General features: G+C 35.6%; 1 protein-coding gene across 1 annotated transcript; it reads left to right on the plus strand.

The window, feature by feature from the left end:
- The first annotated feature begins 667 nt into the window (after positions 1-667).
- On the plus strand, positions 668-17,081 carry LOC139152780 (iron-sulfur cluster transfer protein NUBPL-like). The gene is made up of 10 exons (XM_070726112.1): positions 668-968; positions 1,932-2,082; positions 3,200-3,234; positions 6,500-6,593; positions 7,105-7,144; positions 11,803-11,893; positions 12,383-12,476; positions 14,409-14,494; positions 15,005-15,125; positions 15,663-17,081. Exons 1-10 carry the CDS (start codon positions 837-839, stop codon positions 15,812-15,814), a joined length of 996 nt encoding a protein of 331 aa, XP_070582213.1. The 5' UTR covers positions 668-836; the 3' UTR covers positions 15,815-17,081.
- Positions 17,082-18,001: the final 920 nt, after the last annotated feature.

The raw sequence follows: 18,001 nt of genomic DNA on the forward strand, positions 1-18,001 counted from the left end.
TTGCAGTTGTTTCAAACGTAATATAGATGTCATAAGAAACGCTACCTTACTGGCGCGTTTGTTGTTGACCCTATGAAAGTTTAGCTGTAGAAACGCAGCTATCTTTTTCATTTCCATCTCTATCCTTCGCAATGTTAGCCAACCCATAAAATCCCTGATAAGTCCACGGATTAGCATAATCAGTTGTGTTGACTAATTAATTACAAGATAAGTATATGAGAGATAAACGTCCTTGTACATGGGATGTAAAACAAATGAAGAGACAAGAGGCTAGGGAGGTTACATGTAACATAAGACCATAGACCCTGCAGCGAGACAAAGACACCAAAGTTTGGCAGTATAAATCTTTATTAGCAATACATATCATAATCAAACATATGAATTTTTCTTGATGTCACTGTTTTTGTATCATTTTTTTCCCTCCCAATCCTGTAATGATTTATATATATGGACATACTTATTGTCCGAAATAAAGAATTAATAATGATAAAAAATAAGAGTAATAATAAATTAAAAATAAACCATAGCAGGAAGAAACCTTTGCTGAGACCAAGACACCCGTACCCCCGCCCCTATCTCTGGGGCCGGGACAGACATTTCTACGACCCCTATGTGTTGGCAGGATGTTCAGGATGCTCAGGAGATCGAGAATATGTATCATCGGCACAGAGGGCGCTATAATTTTAGTCGCGACAGGATGGCATGCCGTAGTGTGGAGTGAAACTGTATTGCGATCACAGTGAAGGCTTGTCTAGCCTTAGAATCGTTGTACGGAGTCCAGTGAATGTAAATTGTGGACAGCACTTCTTGGAGAATATGCAGATCAAGGGGTTACAATGAATCTCTCTTTATCTGTCATGAGAGTTTCGAGGTTCACATGCACCATCATCCGTCGTTCACAACAGAGCGAGTTTCCTGCTGGACAGAGCGCCAGCGGACGTCTCTTTTCATCCCATGAAAACCCATTTGTAAGTTCTACTCGCTGCATGGCTTTCACACACTTCGAAAACAATCACTATTCGATTAAAGGTTACGTATACTCGCTCATTTGTTCCTGCGCGCCCCATACACGTCTATTTAAAGGAGTGCGTTGGCGCAGGCTATACTATGCGAGCATTTTGGGCCCCAACTAGCTCTGCTTCAGTGCTTGGCAGGGCTATTTGTCATGTGTCATACGGCCTCCTAACACGACGCCGGTAACACGCAGAGCTAGGTCCCAACCTGACTGAGTCAGTCACAACCTGTCGCTATAACCATTGCGTTCGGTCGACTATGTTGGTGGACCAAGCAGCCCACCTCCTTGAGTCGCAAGAGACTACACCATTGCATTGCAGCTGTGCTGTGGACGGGACGTTTTGGTCCAAAGCCTGGACGATTTATCAGTTTTAATTCAGTTTTAATTCTGTACCGTGTACGGTTTGTCACAGGCTATTCCTTCCTGACAAAGTCATATTTCTACTTCTTTCCAAGCTACAATTTTTATTTCATTATTTGTTTATTTATTTATTTACTTATTTATGATGTTTTTCATGTTTACTTGATCAGTACTGTCTTCTTTTATTTCTCTTGTCATAAAGCAAGCATGCTGTACAATATTATTCACAGTCCCTCCACAAGGAGGAACCATGCATAGGGCACCCCAACAACCCAGTGATTACTTGTGAAAATACAGTATTCCCTGTGCACTCCACACGTTATGTTATTGGACATGACCTGAAATCTGTTCGTTACAATTTAAGGCACATGATCATTGGTATATGAAAAACAACATTTAATACGGTTCTTGTATTTCAGCTATGCCACTTCAAATGTATTCTTGATTATCTGTGGAAACACTACCTTGCGTTAGAGCCATCTTAACTCAATGCATTAGAAAGTTCTCATTTACAAATTGACTGCCACCTGACATGTCTCTACAATTTTATTTACAGGGATTTAAAAGTGATAAGCGACTTGAAACACAGAAGTCAACTGGCAATGTTAGGAGTAGAGGTTTACCAAAGAAGTGGCCAATTGCCGGTGTTAAACAAGTCATAGTTGTTGCATCAGGAAAGGGTGGCGTGGGTAAATCTACCACAGCAGGTATCTATGAACTCAGAAATAAAATATTGCATGACGATATGTTGTCCTTTCTGAGGAAGCTCAGTAAATTATTCAGTTTTTGGTGATCCAAAGACTCTTCGTATAGTTCTTTCACTGGCTCCATGATGCAGTGCGTATAGCGTATGTTAAGCATAGAACGTTTTAGCCGTAGGGTACAGGCAGGGTATGTTACTCATAGAAATCTATGGCAGATTACACCCTGACCTACATGTATATTTTCATCGCCAATGGATACAAAGTACAAAAGGCATTTTTTGTGCATTGCAGATTTGTGTCATTCTTGTATAACATAACCGTCACCACAAATCAGTATGTTTTTCGTTGTTTTGAGTAAATATACGGTGTTTGATGAAGCCACTGCAATGCATTGTGGGATAACCGGGAAAAGGTCTATTGACGCATAGTCCATGGATGCCTTGTATAATTTGATAATCCTGTATACAGTTTTACAATGCATTTTATACTTTGACAATCCTGTATACAATTTTACAATGCAGTGTATAGTTTGATAATCCTGTATAGTGTTTTACAATACAGTACTTTCAATAAGCGTTTATCTGGTCTACCGTAACTATTAGGATGGAGACAGTATAAAAATTCCAATACAGTGGTTTTGCTAAGGTTGCAGAGCAAGGGTAAATGACCAGGGAGCTCCTGTAACATTTCTGCTGTCCCCCTTTAAATTTGATTGCATTGATATACCAAGGGGTACCCTGGTAACATTTACCTGCTTGCTTCCCTTAGCAAAAATACTGCCATATGATGTCATCAATTGATTTGCATGGTTTTTACATGGATCAAATGACAGTGAACAATACTCAGAGCAATATGTGATATGAATTTGTCATTGAAAGAAAAACACACATAGGTTTTGTATAGTTATGGTTGCAAAAGTTCATATATCAATTTTACGCCAACAGATAATCTACAATGAGTTCTTTTATAAAAATCTAAATTGCAGCTTTAGAATTTATGACTGGGCCAAATTTTGTTGCAAGTAATGCAGTTTCTGTGACATTGTATGACAGTTACAGAACATTTGATGTCCATGATTTTTAATTATGGGATTTTGACAAACTTTATTTCCTCTCTTCAGTCAATCTGGCACTTGGCATATCAGCAAACAATAGGGTAAGTAAACACTTTCACTACTTTGTTATCATATAATTAAGCAATAAAGCACACCCAGCGACAGTATAACATGAGCTTTTGACCAGTTCACGACATATATGCACGAGCAATAGCGAGTGCATATATGAAGTGCACTGGTCAAAAGTGAGTGGTATACCGTCGCTGGATGTGATTTATTGCTATTATATCATAACAGTATATTGAACTTCTGGCGTGGAACGTCAAAAACAGATTTTTACTCAAACTGAGAGCTCACGCGCATGCTTGCCGTGGTATTTCGCCAATATACCGTGGTTCTTTTCGCATCTTAACCAATAAGATCACTGTATTTGCGCCATCAATATACTGGTATGATATAATCTGATATATTTCATACTGTATCGCCTGTTAACCTATCCATGTTGTCTATGTCAAACGCCTACTGATCTCCCTCACTGACACCATTACAAAGTTACTATCCATCCCCCACCACCACCACAATTAAAGTTATAGAATGATTTGACTCTGTGAAATACAGTTCAGTAGTGGTGGTAGTATTATACAGTATATAGAGGTTAGTTATTTCTGTGTTCAATTATACAATAATTATAGATCTTTACTTTTCATAATTAAAGGAAAAGTCACAATCACTCCATATCTGGTGTACATTGTTACGTAATGTCAATTTATAAAATGTGTATACAGCTATGACTTGTTACACTGCCGCTTCTTGATGAAAGAGTAAATCAATAAACTTATTTTAAGGATGGATAAAACATAGTAATATTTCTGAACAGTATTCCTGCTAAGGCTTATTTGCATGCCAGTCGCACAGTGTCACTGACTGCTCTCGCTGTGCAATTCCCCGTTTTTTGGAACTTTATTTCAGTCACTTCGATCTGTATTAGTTGTGGCAATGATCAACAACAAAACTCAGGGCGAAAGGTGTGAATCTCAGTGCCAATTTGTTTCCTCGTTTTGAGTTTTAGCACTCACTGAACAGATTTACGTAACTAGATATTAGTATATATAGACAAGACACAACATGGCTACAAAGTTACAAATCTATTAACATCTTTTACAATGTACCTTTTGATTTTCCCATACATCTTGAAAATCACAAAGCAATAGCAGATCTTTCACATGACGCACCCAGGTTGGTTTTTCCTAGCTCGAGCGCTGTCAGCGACGCGGAGCTTATCAAATAGGTTGATTTTCCGTCGTCGTCCGTCGTCGTCGTCGTCGTCCGTCGTCGTCCGTCGTCGTCCGTCAACAATTGCCTTCTCCTCTGAAACCGCAAGTCCAATTGCTTTGAAATTTTATATGCAGTTCACTTGGGGTGACCTCACTTAAGTTTGTTCAAATCGTGGTGAAATTTGCATATTTGTATTTTTGGGGCATTTTTTGGTGTTTTTGGTAAAAAAATCTTCTTCTCTGAAACCGCTTGTCCGATTGCTTTGAAATTTGATATTCAGCTTACTTAGGGTGACTTCAGTCAGATTTGTTCAAATCGTGGTGAAATTTGCATATTTGTATTTTTATGGCAATTTTTGTCATTTTTGGTAAAAAAATCTTTAAGAATCTTCTTCTTCAAAACTACCAGTCAGATAGCTTTGATATTTGGTACATATGTTCCTAGGGATGATCTATTTCAGATTTGTTCAAATTGTGCAGAAATATGCAAATTTGCATTTTTAAGGCAATTTTTGCCATTTTTGGTCAAAAAATGTATTTCTCAAAAAGTACTTGTCTGATAGTTTTGAAATTTGGTATACAGGTTTCTATAGGTGAACTAAGTAATATATATTGAATTTCTTATGAAATCTGTAATTTTGTATTTTTAGGGCAATTTTTGCCATTTTTGGTCAAAAAATGTGTATTTCCAAAACTGCTCATCTGATAGCTTTGCAATTTTGTATACACATTCCTACAGATCACCTTAATGGTATTTGTAGAAATTATGATGAAATCTGCAATTTTGTAATTTTGGGCAATTTTTACCATTTTTTGGTCAAAAAGTACTGGTCTGATAGCTTTGAAATTTGGTATACAGGTTTCTACAGAAGAGCTAAGTAATATATGTTGAATTTCTGGTGAAATCTGTAATTTTGTATTTTTGGGGCAATTTTAGCCATTTTTGGTCAAAAATGTGTTTCTCAAAAAGTACTCATCTAATAGCTTTGAAATTTGGTATACAGGTTTCTATAGATGAACTAAATGATATTTATTGAAATTATGATGAAATCTGCAATTTTGAATTTTTTGGGCAATTTTAGCCATTTTTGGTCAAAACATATGTTTCTCAAAAAGTACTGGTCTAACAGCTTTGAAATTTGGTATACAGGTTTCTATAGATGAACTGCTTGAGATTATGATGAAATCTGCAATTTTTATTTTGGGGGGCAATTGTTGCCATTTTTGGTCAGAAAATTTTATTCTCAAAAAACTACTCATCAGATAGCTTTGGTTGTCATGTTCTTAGGGATGATCCGATGTGATATATTCAAAGTATGATGAAATCTTCAATTGTGTATTTTTGCAGCTATATTAGCCACTATTTTCTGGCCACTGCATTGAGCTATCAAAGATTTCCACCTTCTTCATCAACATGTGTCAAAAATAGTTATTCTCTACATAAACACAGCGGAGCTATATCGGCCGCTAGGTCGCTTTTTCCTAGTTCCAGACATTTCAATATCATACAACATATCATAACATTTTCTTGGGTATCTATTCGTGGGCATATTTATGAGCTTTGCCCAGTACTTGATACAGCAGTATTCAAATGTAGGATATCTTCCACATTCTCCCAAAACAACAACATTTAGAGATTTGCTAGAGACATCTAAAAAGACATGACATGCCAAATACTGAATCCTTTCTAAATAATTACAGCTTTTGTATCCCCAAACCTCCAATGCCTAAGTTGATATTGACAATATCATAGTTATACAAATGTATACATTACATGATGTATACATGTATGTAGCAAATATGCTGTCATGGTTGTACACTGAGATAAGGAAATCAAATTTGATTGGTTCTTTACTGAAACTTTAAAGATGGTTAGTAACACACAGACACACTTTCTATCTACATGCTCTTGAGCCCTCAAAGAAACTTGGACATGCAGCTCTGGCAAGATTTTTGTAAGGCTATCAGCCAATCATTGAACATGCAATCTTGCAATGTATGTTATACATAGTTTGTCCCACATGCCGTCGTCACATCAATGTGAATGCCGTCAACATGAGAATTATTACTGTTCACAATTTATTTCTTTTAGGATAAATCAGTTGGAATTCTGGATGCCGATGTATATGGCCCATCGATACCATGTATGATGAATTTAAAAAACCAACAACCAGAACTTACGCCACGTATGTTGCATTTTCTCACGTAGATTTGACAAAGTTGTTACAATAGTGCCGTGATTTAGTTCAAGGCTTTTCATCTTCTCCAATGGTAAACGCTACCTCTGCTATGTGTCATTTCATCCTTAGTCTAGATTTTGACACTTTATTTGTTAAGATTGAGATGTTTCAAAACTTTCACAGTTTTACAATACCTATAGGATCTTTGTTGTGTGTTGTTCATGGTTGTCTCAGTCTTGGAGGCAGACATCTTGGTAAACTAAAAGTAAGTGACTGTTGGCGCAGGCCGTGTACAGAGAATAAACTCCTGTAAATTGGGACTTGCAAAAGTGTGCATTCCTAACAACAATACCATACCATACAAAGAAGCTAGTACCAATATAAACTGTAAATGGTAGTTATATTTAAACTTTCTGAATACAGAACAAGGATATAATCATCATGATTATGTAGCAACTAAAAGTTATCTTTGACAGGTACAACTATGTTCTCAAATTGTTTTCTTTCCTTTTTTTAGAAAATTTAATGAAACCACTTGTCAACTTTGGCATCTCATGGTAAGACTTCATTTTGTTTTCTTTTCTGTGACATGTAATTAATATGATAAATTAACTCTGACAGATGGTGGAAAAATGTGAGTGTTTCTTTGTGTTAAACAGAAACAGTAATGTTGAGACATTTGACCACTTAAAAGTGGCAAAGAGTGAATTATTTTCATTAGTCTGCAGTAAGTCATTTGACACAATTACAAATAAATAGCCTTTTATTTCATTTTTAGCTCCCATAGCCATATGTATATATGGCAATGAAGCTATTCTTATAGGCTAGGAAAATGTCTGTATGTATGTATGTCTGTATGTCTGTATGTCTGTCCGTCAACATCAAAAACTCTAAAACCGCTGCACATTTCATCTTGATATTTGGTGTGTACATGGATGATGGGCTGTAGATGAGATTTTGTTCAAATGAAGTTGTCATTGCCAAAAATATGCAAATTAGTGCCAAAAAAGGCGTTTTTGGTAAAAAATCTTCTTCATAACCGCTGGTCAGACAGCTTTGATATTTGGTATACAGGTCCCTAGGGATAACCCAACTTGGATTTGCTCAAATTGTGATGAAATATGCAAATCTGTATTTTTAAGGAATTTTTTTGTCATTTTTGGTCAAAAATTTATTTCATCAAAACCGCTTGTCTGACAGCTTTGATATTTGGTATACAGGTCCCTAGGGATAGCCCAACTTGGATTTGTTCAAATTGTGATGAAATAAACAAATCTGTATTTTTAAGGAATTTTTTTGTCATTTTTGGTCAAAAATTTATTTCATCAAAACCGCTCGTCTGACAGCTTTGATATTTGGTATACAGGTCCCTAGGGATAGCCCAACTTGGATTTGTTCAATTGTAATGAAATAAGCCAATCTGTATTTTTAAGGAATTTTTTTGTCATTTTTGGTCAAAAATTTATTTCATCAAAACCGCTCGTCTGACAGCTTTGATATTTGGTATACAGGTCCCTAGGGATAGCCCAACTTGGATTTGTTCAAATTGTAATGAAATAAGCCAATCTGTATTTTTAAGGAATTTTTTTGTCATTTTTGGTCAAAAATTTATTTCATCAAAACCGCTCATCTGACAGCTTTGATATTTGGTATACAGGTTCCTACAGATAAACTAAATATGATATACAGAATATATGATGAAATCTGCAATTTTGTATTTTTGGTGCAATTTTTGCCATTTTTGGTCAAAAATGTGTTTCTCAAAAGTACTTGTCTGATGCCTTTGATATTTGGTATACAGGTTCCTGGGGTTCTCTTAGTGTGATATAGTGAAATTGATGAAATCTTCAATTTTTGTATTTTTGGGTCAGTTTTTGCCGTTTTTGGTCAAAATATTTGTTTCTCAAAAGTTACTCATGTGATAGCTTTGATATTTGGTATACATTTTTATACATAATTATGATGAAATCATCAATTTTGTATTTTTGCAGCTAATTTTGCCATTTTAGGTCAGGCCATCCTGAAATGAGCTATCAAAGATCTCAACCTTCTTCATCAATACATATGTCACAAAACGTTGCTCTCTTCATAACACAGCAGAGCTCTGTCGACCATTGGGTCGTTTGTTAGCTCCCATAGCCATATGTATATATGTTTACAAGTTTACATTTTATAGAAAATCTCAATAGCCACTGAGCAGATTAGATGAAAAATTAGCATGTAAGTACTTTGGGCTGACCTGAAATGATTGTGCACATCTTGGGTCAATGGAAGTGCATAGGAGTGACCTTTCCCAAATCTGGGCAAATCGTGGTGAAATTTGAATATTTGTATTTTTTGGCTATTTTTTTCATTTTTGATCGAAAATTTTTTTTTAACTCTGAAACCACACGTCCGATTGAGTTGAAACTTAGTGTAGAGGTTTTTACGGGTGACGTAAGTAAGATTTGATCAAATTCTGGTGAACTTTGTATAATTTTATTTTATTGGGGAATTGTTTCTATTTGTGATAAAAAAATCTTTTAGCTTGATTTTAGCTTGTTTTGATAACTATATGGGAGCGACCAGTGACATTGTCACTATTTTTTACATCTGTTTCCAGTGTTCTGTTTTTGTGTAGTACACTTATCCACCATAGTCAGGATGTACACTTACCAATTCACAAGTCAGTGTGCCGTATGAGATAATAATGACATGCTTTATGACATCCTTTACTAGCTTTTAGATTTCGTGGAAATGAACCATAATCCAGTCAGCTAATTTTTTCTGTCACATTCAAAAGAAGCATCATGTGAGGGCGCTTCAGAGTGAATGCTACAAGCATGGCTGGTCATGCTAGTTAACAAATGTGGAGTGCAATCCAATTTGAAAATGGCTGATCTCAAATAAAACATGCTGTAAGGTCCTGTAAATAATAAATAGTAATTTGATGTTGACATTGTGCATAAAACTTGTTATCACTACAGTTGCATAGAAACACCATATATTGACCCTCGATTGCATATCCAGTGAATACTGGATTTTCTTGATAGTCTGTAAACCTTTTTCATAGACAAAATCATACTAAGAACTCTGCAGATTTGGTTTATCCACTAGCTACGAAGTGTGGATACCTTGGAATATTTCATTGATATCATTGGTTACACTTTCACCACATCCAGGGACAATAGTCACTTAAGACAAGAGTACCAGTTCTATGGGCACTGAACAAGTTTCAGTCTCTGCTTCATTTATTGCATGTACCGGTACAGAGTAAAGGGGTGTTCATCGTGACCTCATTTCTGTTGTTCTACCGTAGATCTGACCTAGAAAGAACACACAGGAAAAATGTAAAACTATATGGCTATAATCTTAAATTTGTCCTGAGGATCTCTTTGTTTATGTTCAGCAATTATTGAGTAATCAATATCCCCATTTTTCAGATGAACAGTTACCATACCAACATGATGTATCTTTTAAAGTGCATCACAGTTTGCACATTGCGCCCTAAGGCTTTTTGCCATGTATCTCTTTCCTTTCCATGCAAATATGCCATGTCCATCGGGAAACCCAGAGCTCACAGAATTAATTCAGTCGATAAAATATATTGGTCTTCATGTTTTTAGCATGCTACTGGACTACTTTAGTCAAAGGGACTGCATTGATTTTTACTATTAAAGCCCCAATAGCTGTGAAATTGTAAACAGATCTCAAAATATCCTGAGTTTTCCAAGAGTTTTCCTTGAATAAAACCCATTAAAGACTGAAAAAGTGTATAACACTGTCATAAGTGTTGAAAGTGGCATGTAAATTCAAACGTTTTAACATCATGTTAGATTTCCTGCCATTTTCAAAAACTAATGATATGACAGAGAAAATTAAGATTACAACAACAAAATGTCGGCCATCGTGTATTGTGCATTCAAGTAAATGGCCTCATGCTTGTTTTTGGTATGATCACGATGTGTATATACAGTAAATACTGTGTTTTTGTACTTTTCCTTGGAGCGCCATTTTATGAATGCAGCACCTATTACCGGTATTATTCATATTCAGCCTGTTAAATCATGTAGGCATGGTCCAAATCAGTGAGCAGTGATACTTCTATACACGACCTTCAGTTAGCACATTACATGAGCCAACTTTGGTTTGAAAATAAAATCATGAAAATAGTGCATAAAACACAGCTTTTGGGGCTTTAATTATTGCCAAAAGTTTGTTGTATTGTGCTTGATTCAATAAATTTGAAGATCCCACAAAGGTCTATGTTTGATCGGCGTACTGTCAACTACTTTCACATTGATTTTCACACTGGCTGCAGAATTAATTGCCCATACAACACATTAGGAGATGATTGAGATAAAATATCTTTCCAAATGGGAGCTTATTTATATCAAACAGATGGAATTTCAACCACAAGAAACTAAAAATAACATGAAGACTCAAGTGTAACCAACATCATGATCCCAGGGATCATGGTGCGTTGATGTATATGGTATGCATATACTGTCAACCCCCAGGCATAATAGAATTGAATCTGACAGTACTCAGTAACATCAATTGAAAAAGCTGAACACAAATTTCTCAGTAATCCTAACAATGAAGATTGAAACTTAAAAGCAAACGGTAACTTTGACATCACTGAATGTGTTATGTTATTCAACTAAGTTCCCCTAAATTTGAAAAAAAATAACATAAAATATCTACTAATCATCACTGATTTTTCATTCAACTTATTTTTCGCCATTAATGTTGGAAGGAGCACTGCCAGACTCTCTGGCGTCAACAGTCCCGTCACATCACGCCTTGCTTAAAAATGTCCTGAAGCTCTGCCTAGGGCAACATGACTTCACTATTGATATCTGATTTCAAGTTTCATTAGGTAACCTTAAACAGACCAACTGTCAAAAAATTCACATCTGTCCTGACATTGATAAATTCTGGTTCTTTGAATTGAATGCTGCAATGTTTTTACAGGTTGTGAAGACTTCATTTACGAGAATGAAAATATCAGGGGACCATTGATACACAGAAAAAATGTGGTTATTTGTGTTTATCACTTTTTATTTTGTCCTACCCACCGTTACTTTTAAATTTAAATATTCATGAAGACGTTAAGAAATCATTAGCGCTTTCTTGTCAGCCATGTAAGGATACTGTAAGACAATCATCTTAAGGTAAACTTTGCCAAGATGAATTATGGATCTTCATAAAATGGATTTGCTGATATTGACAGTATGTCCATGGGTTTCCTCGTTGATGAGAAGTCACCGATTGTGTGGAGAGGTCTGATGGTGATGTCTGCAATAGAAAAACTGATACGACAGGTCAGTTGACATCCAATTCATCTTTATTCAGTGTCGTCATCAGCGTGGTTTAAAATTTCATTTTTCCTGTCTGTTGTGCAGGAGTCTTCCTGTCCTGGAAAATATTTGTGTTCAAGATTATTGCAGTGTGTAAGGGTTGCTGTGTATAACGAGTTTTGATGTGCAACAGTTTTGCTTTGAAGTTGTTTTGCAATAGAGCATTTTATACAAATTTTTTTGTGTATTTTAGAACATTGTAATGTTGCTGTGCAGAAGAGTAACAGAAGAACTCAGTACGTCAATCTGTATTTTCATCGTAAACATCCACATCAAGTTCCAAGTCTTGATTTTTTAAGACTGGCAAGCATTTCCTGGAGTGCACATTACTCGAGTTGCTCAAACAGGTTTTGACAGTAAAATCATCCAACTACATTACAAATTAACATGTGAGAAAATTATTATCAAAATTACTTTTGTCTTACTTGGTCGGATTTTCTTTAAATCATCTAGGTTGCATGGGGTCCGTTAGATTACTTGATTATTGATATGCCACCAGGAACTGGAGATACACAGCTTTCTGTGTCACAGCTAATACCAGTCACAGGTCAGTAGGCCAATCACAGATCAAGATTTACCAGTCATGGGTCAGTAGGCCAATCATAGATCAGCTTAGTTCGGTAGACCAATCACAGATTGGCTTACACCAGTCACAGGTCAGTAGGTCATAACATGTGCCATACTGGTTTTGCGAACATTGTATTTACAGATTTATACATGTAACAGTTTATATAAGTCTGAAGGATGTGTTACTTATAATCTACACTTGATACCTTCAGCTTGAACCTTTACTTGTATACTGTGCAGATATCGTACAAGGTTGCAAACTTGGCACACAGTGTGAGCGTTGTGTGCACCGAACATATTCATTGCCTGTACAGAACAATACCACATTTTAGGCAAATGATTTTCATATTTCAATTGTACAGAAAGTCTCTAACTTACTCAATTTGTGTGCACAATTTAATGCGGGTAGCGCATTTTCTCACTTAATCATTGGCGTATATTAATGCATAGGCAGCACATTGTTCTTGCACAAACAATTAGTACATGGCCTTGACCATGTGTCTTTTACACGGTCATGAAACTTTATATAATGTATGTACATGTAATGGTCACTTGTTTTGACATAATTTCAAATCCTCTGTTGGTGTTTCAATGTTACGGGTTTTCATAGTACTACACAGTACTATACAACAACAACGAAAATATAAAATGTTCATTCCAGCACTTACTACAATCCACCAGTATTTACATATTAATCATTAACAGAACGCTGAAACAATATGGATGTATTCTCAGATCCCTGGCAGACTATGCCCTCACTCTATTTGAGATTGATCCGAGAACCGCAGTCCTATCATTAAAGTGATTTGAGGAAAATGGTCAATGGTCAACAAAACAATAGAATACATTTCCACGGAAACATTTCCTAAAGTAACCTTTATTTGGTGGAACAATATTTTTAGCTCTGCTGTCAGCGACATGGAGCTTATCAAATAGGCTGATTGTCTGTTGTCATTTGTCCATCCATTGTCCGTCAACAATTGCCATCTTCTCTAAAAACACATGTCCGATTGCTTTGAATTTCATATGCAGTTCACCTGGGGTGACCTCAGTTAGGTTGGTTCAAATCATGGTGAAATTTGCATATATATCTGTATTTTTGGACTTTTTTGCTGTTTTCATTCAAAAAATCTTTAAAAATCTCCTTCTTCAAAACTGCTGGTCAGACAACTTTGATATTAAGGATATAGGTCCCTAGGGGTTGACTTATTTCAAATTTGTTCAAATTGTGCAGAAATATGCAAACATGTATTTTTGAGGCAATTTTTGCCATTTTTTGTCAAAAAATTATGTTTCTCACAAAACTACTCGTTTGATAGTTTTGATATATGGTATGCAAATTCCTAGGGATTGTCTTAATGTGATATATTGAAGTTATGATGAAATCTCCAATTATGTAATTTTTGGGCAATTTTTCCTTTGACTAAAAAATTTATTTCTCAAAAACTACTTATCTACTGGCTGTGATATTTGATAGACATGTTCTTAGCGATGGTCTGAATGTGATATATTCAAATTGTAATTGCGTATTTTAATAGCTATTTTTGCCATTTTTGGTGAGGCCATCCTTAAATGAGCTATCAAAGATTTTCACTCTCTTCATCAACACATGTCTTACAAATAGTTATTTTCTACATAACACAGTTGAGCTATATTGGCTGTAATGCGTCGCTTGTTGCTCCAAAGACGGAAATCATTTTTTCTGCACAGATATGAACACTGATGTGTTTCACTGTGATTAGAAGATTGAATATAATACCATTCACTAATTTCAATGTCCACAAATTGCTGCCAAGTGAAATGATAATGCTACTATTACTTTCATTGCATCATGTACAAGTCCATAACAATGGAAGTATGCACATGTAAAATCACCTCTGCTAAATCAATATACCTTGAACTTTGACCTCAGGTGCTGTTATTGTCACAACTCCACAAGATGTAGCATTGTTGGATGCAAGGCGAGCGACTGAAATGTTCAGAAAAGTTGACATACCGGTAAGCTTTAGTCTGATTATGTGGGTATACAAACATCACACAAGTCACGTTTAGTCTTATTATGTGGTATACAAACACGCACAAGTAAGGTTTAGTCTAATTATGTTGGTATGCAAACATCACATAATTGTAAGGTTTAGTCTTATTATGTGGTATACAAACACGCACAAGTAAGGTTTAGTCTAATTATGTTGGTATGCAAACATCACATATTGATAAGGTTTAAAATTTCCACCAGGTTGTTAAAATTTCCACCAATTTTAATAGCAGATGTTTATCTATCATACTTTCATTATCTACTCGTCTGATTGGATCTGAGATCTTGTAATATGTGTTTTCACTCTAACAAATATCAAATGTTTATACTGAAAAAACATGTGTTACAACACAGTATGGCAGGTTTTGCCAGACTAAAACTAACCTACTTGTAGAATGAATTCAATTAAGGCAGTTAATTGTATTTTTGTAATTTAGAAGCCATCTTTTACTTGGATTTGTCTATTATCCTAGATTCTTGGACTTGTACAGAACATGAGTGTTTTTGAATGTCCCAATTGCCACCATCGAACACACATCTTTGGACATGACGGTGCTAAAACTGTTGCCATGGAAATGGGCATTGACATCCTTGGTAGGTAATTGTTCATATCAGTCTCTGATACATCAGTATATTCACAAACTGATATTCTCATGCAGTTGTCATAGAAACATGTTTATCAGGTAAAAATTAGTGCAATTTTTCCAAATGCTAAAATTCAGTAAAAAAAGATGATAAAAAGATGATTATCTCTTTATTCTAGTACAGAGATATTTTAAGTAACAGCTCTTGTTTTATCTTGAGGATAGCTACAAGTACATCTGTACAACATTTGTATAGTCTCTTGAACTGTATAGTAACTGCCTAGAGTGCTGACTTGTAACCTCAAATACAAAATTACAAAGTAAGAGAGCAGAACTATTATGTACACTCTAGAGTAGTTTAGTAAATTGCATGTTGGCTTACTGCAGGTATATTTCAAAATGTCAGTATTTTCACTGGGTAAACTCAATGCACATTCTCATGGTGTGTTGTGTTCAGATATTGCAGCATGTATAAAGAAAAGTAAAGGCAAATTGTTTGAGGGTTATAGACATTGTGCCACTATTCTGGTGGGACTTGGTTTTACAGGTGACATCCCTCTTGACATTGGAATTCGAGAGACATCAGACACAGGTCAGCCTATCACAGTGTCAAAGCAGGATGGCCCAGTTGCAAAGTCTTATCTTAACCTTGCTGATCAAGTCGTACAGAAATTACCAACGTATGTAGATCCATTCTAGGCTGAAGCACAGCAGGATTGACATGTGAACTACAACATCGTGCTCTGATGGTAGAGATTTGGAGATACAACAAAAGATTTGGAAATTTTGACAGGAATTTGATGTGAAATGTAATTTAGGAGACAGAATACCATCAGTATCAATGATTAAGTAGCATTGCAGACAGCCAATTAAGATCTAGGACATCCAACGATTCTATTCACATCTCAACACAGTCTCAGATATCGTCAGGGCAGGCTTAGGATTAAATACCAGTAGACCTGCAAATCATCTTCACACATCAAAACAGCTTAGCCCCAGTCAACAATGACAAGCAAAGTGTTGAAAGAACTGAAGGTACTGATTCTATACCTTACGTTATATACTCATAGAGGTTACAGAGAATTACTGATCCTATTACTTTTCCTATTAGCTTATAAAGGTTACAGATCTTAGCTCCAGCTATCATTGATACTTGGTTAGCTATAGTATGAGAGAAACAGCAATGGGATCATTCCAGTATCACCATAAGAGATTTCAAATTTTCAGAAACCATAAATAGCTTTGATATAATGAAACGAGTATCATTTTTCTCATACATATCAGGTAAAATAGTCCTGTATATGTAATGTGCATGAGTAGGACAGCCAGATAATCTTGGATGTGTATCAGGGGGACAGCCATCACTACAGTATCTTCACAATATGTAAATCATGATATTTTTGTTGTTTTTGGAATATTGAATTGCACTACTGAAACATCCAGAAAAAAATCAACTTTGATACCTGTTGATATTTTGCAAAAAGTTCTCAGAGAATGTTCTGAGCATCAGTCAAATAACAGCCATTATGATATAAAAAGGAGCAGTGATTGTTAAAGACTCGGATATTGAAGACAGGACTGGAGCATTTCATCGGACATATCCTGTACAAATGTAATAGTACAACAGTAAAACGACATATGCCCTAGGATGATCTTGTCAACAAATTCAGCCATCATAAAAATGATCTTGAACAGGGCATTGCCCTAATGCCTCAGCTAATATATACCACCTGATTGCCTGTCTGCCATTGCTTTTTAAACTTAGAGAAAGGTGCAGTCTTTGTTGAAGTGTTCATGTTCAGTTAGCAAGGCAAGGATATGACAGTGTTCAACAAAGCTACACTCAATATAATTGCATTATGAATATTTATATATTACTGTTCTGCTGCAGACTTTTTATTATTCATAATCCTCTACATTAAATCAAGTATGTATCTAGACGTTAAATTCAAAACTTTTTCTTTTATTCTTCTTGTTTTGTCTGTCTTTGTAAAGTTTTAACTCTGTATATTTCCATCCATTGGTCTGTTGTTGTGAATGCATGCCCATCTTTTGTGTTACCTTAGCAATGTGGGTTTTTTTTGTGAATGTCTACTTTGTCTCAGTGATTAGCCCTTTATGTTTTGTCTTGTTCTGACTAGCTGAAGTGTACTTTACTCAGGAAAGTGCTTTCTCGTTTGCAGCATTGGATTTAATTCAACTCACAATAATTAAGTAGACATCGATTTTCATTTCACATTGGCTGGATAAGGACATCGCAGAAAGATACATTCTGACAATTCTACTGCAGATATACTTTGCCATACGACTTTCATTATCCAATCAAGGAAACTTTGAGCGTTCTATTTATATGTTGCTGTCATTACACTTGATATTTGATAAAGATATAATCGTCTTCAATCTGAAGACTGTCTTTTTTGAGTCAATGACATTTCAAATGGGCTTAGATGGTACTATTAATGAGATCTATTGTAGCTTTAAAGCTAGGTCCAAGAGAAGAGGTTTTGATGTACGGTGTACACAGTACCGGTAATTTCTAATGAAGAACACACAAAATCACCAACGTGAATCTTTTCAGGTGTCAGCATGCAGCCATTAGGAAATTAGTATCCATGATAAATATTTGACCTCGTGTATCAGTCTGGGGTCAAATGTCGTTCAGGGTGTTTTGAACGACATTTTGCCAACATTGCTCATTGTATTGCTTGTTTCAAAAAAATGTTGTGTACATTTTTTTTTGACGACTTTGAAGGTCATATTCATAAAACTCCAAAAAGATGCATATACAAATACAAAGCTATTGAACGACTATTTTCCAATTTGCAACACCATTATTGTTGGAAACATAAATTTTTCACATGGAACATTCTATTCAATTATTATCAT

The sequence above is a fragment of the Ptychodera flava genome, chromosome 16, assembly GCF_041260155.1.
Source record: "Ptychodera flava strain L36383 chromosome 16, AS_Pfla_20210202, whole genome shotgun sequence".
Classification (NCBI taxonomy): domain Eukaryota; kingdom Metazoa; phylum Hemichordata; class Enteropneusta; family Ptychoderidae; genus Ptychodera; species Ptychodera flava.

Bases quoted from the DNA above. Each gene is read 5' to 3' on its own strand.
- LOC139152780 (XM_070726112.1), top strand. From the start codon at position 837: ATGAATCTCTCTTTATCTGTCATGAGAGTTTCGAGGTTCACATGCACC. The intron at 969-1,931 runs GTAAGTTCTACT...TTTTATTTACAG, and splicing joins CATCCCATGAAAACCCATTT to GGATTTAAAAGTGATAAGCG. The intron at 12,477-14,408 runs GTCAGTAGGCCA...CTTTGACCTCAG, and splicing joins ACAGCTAATACCAGTCACAG to GTGCTGTTATTGTCACAACT.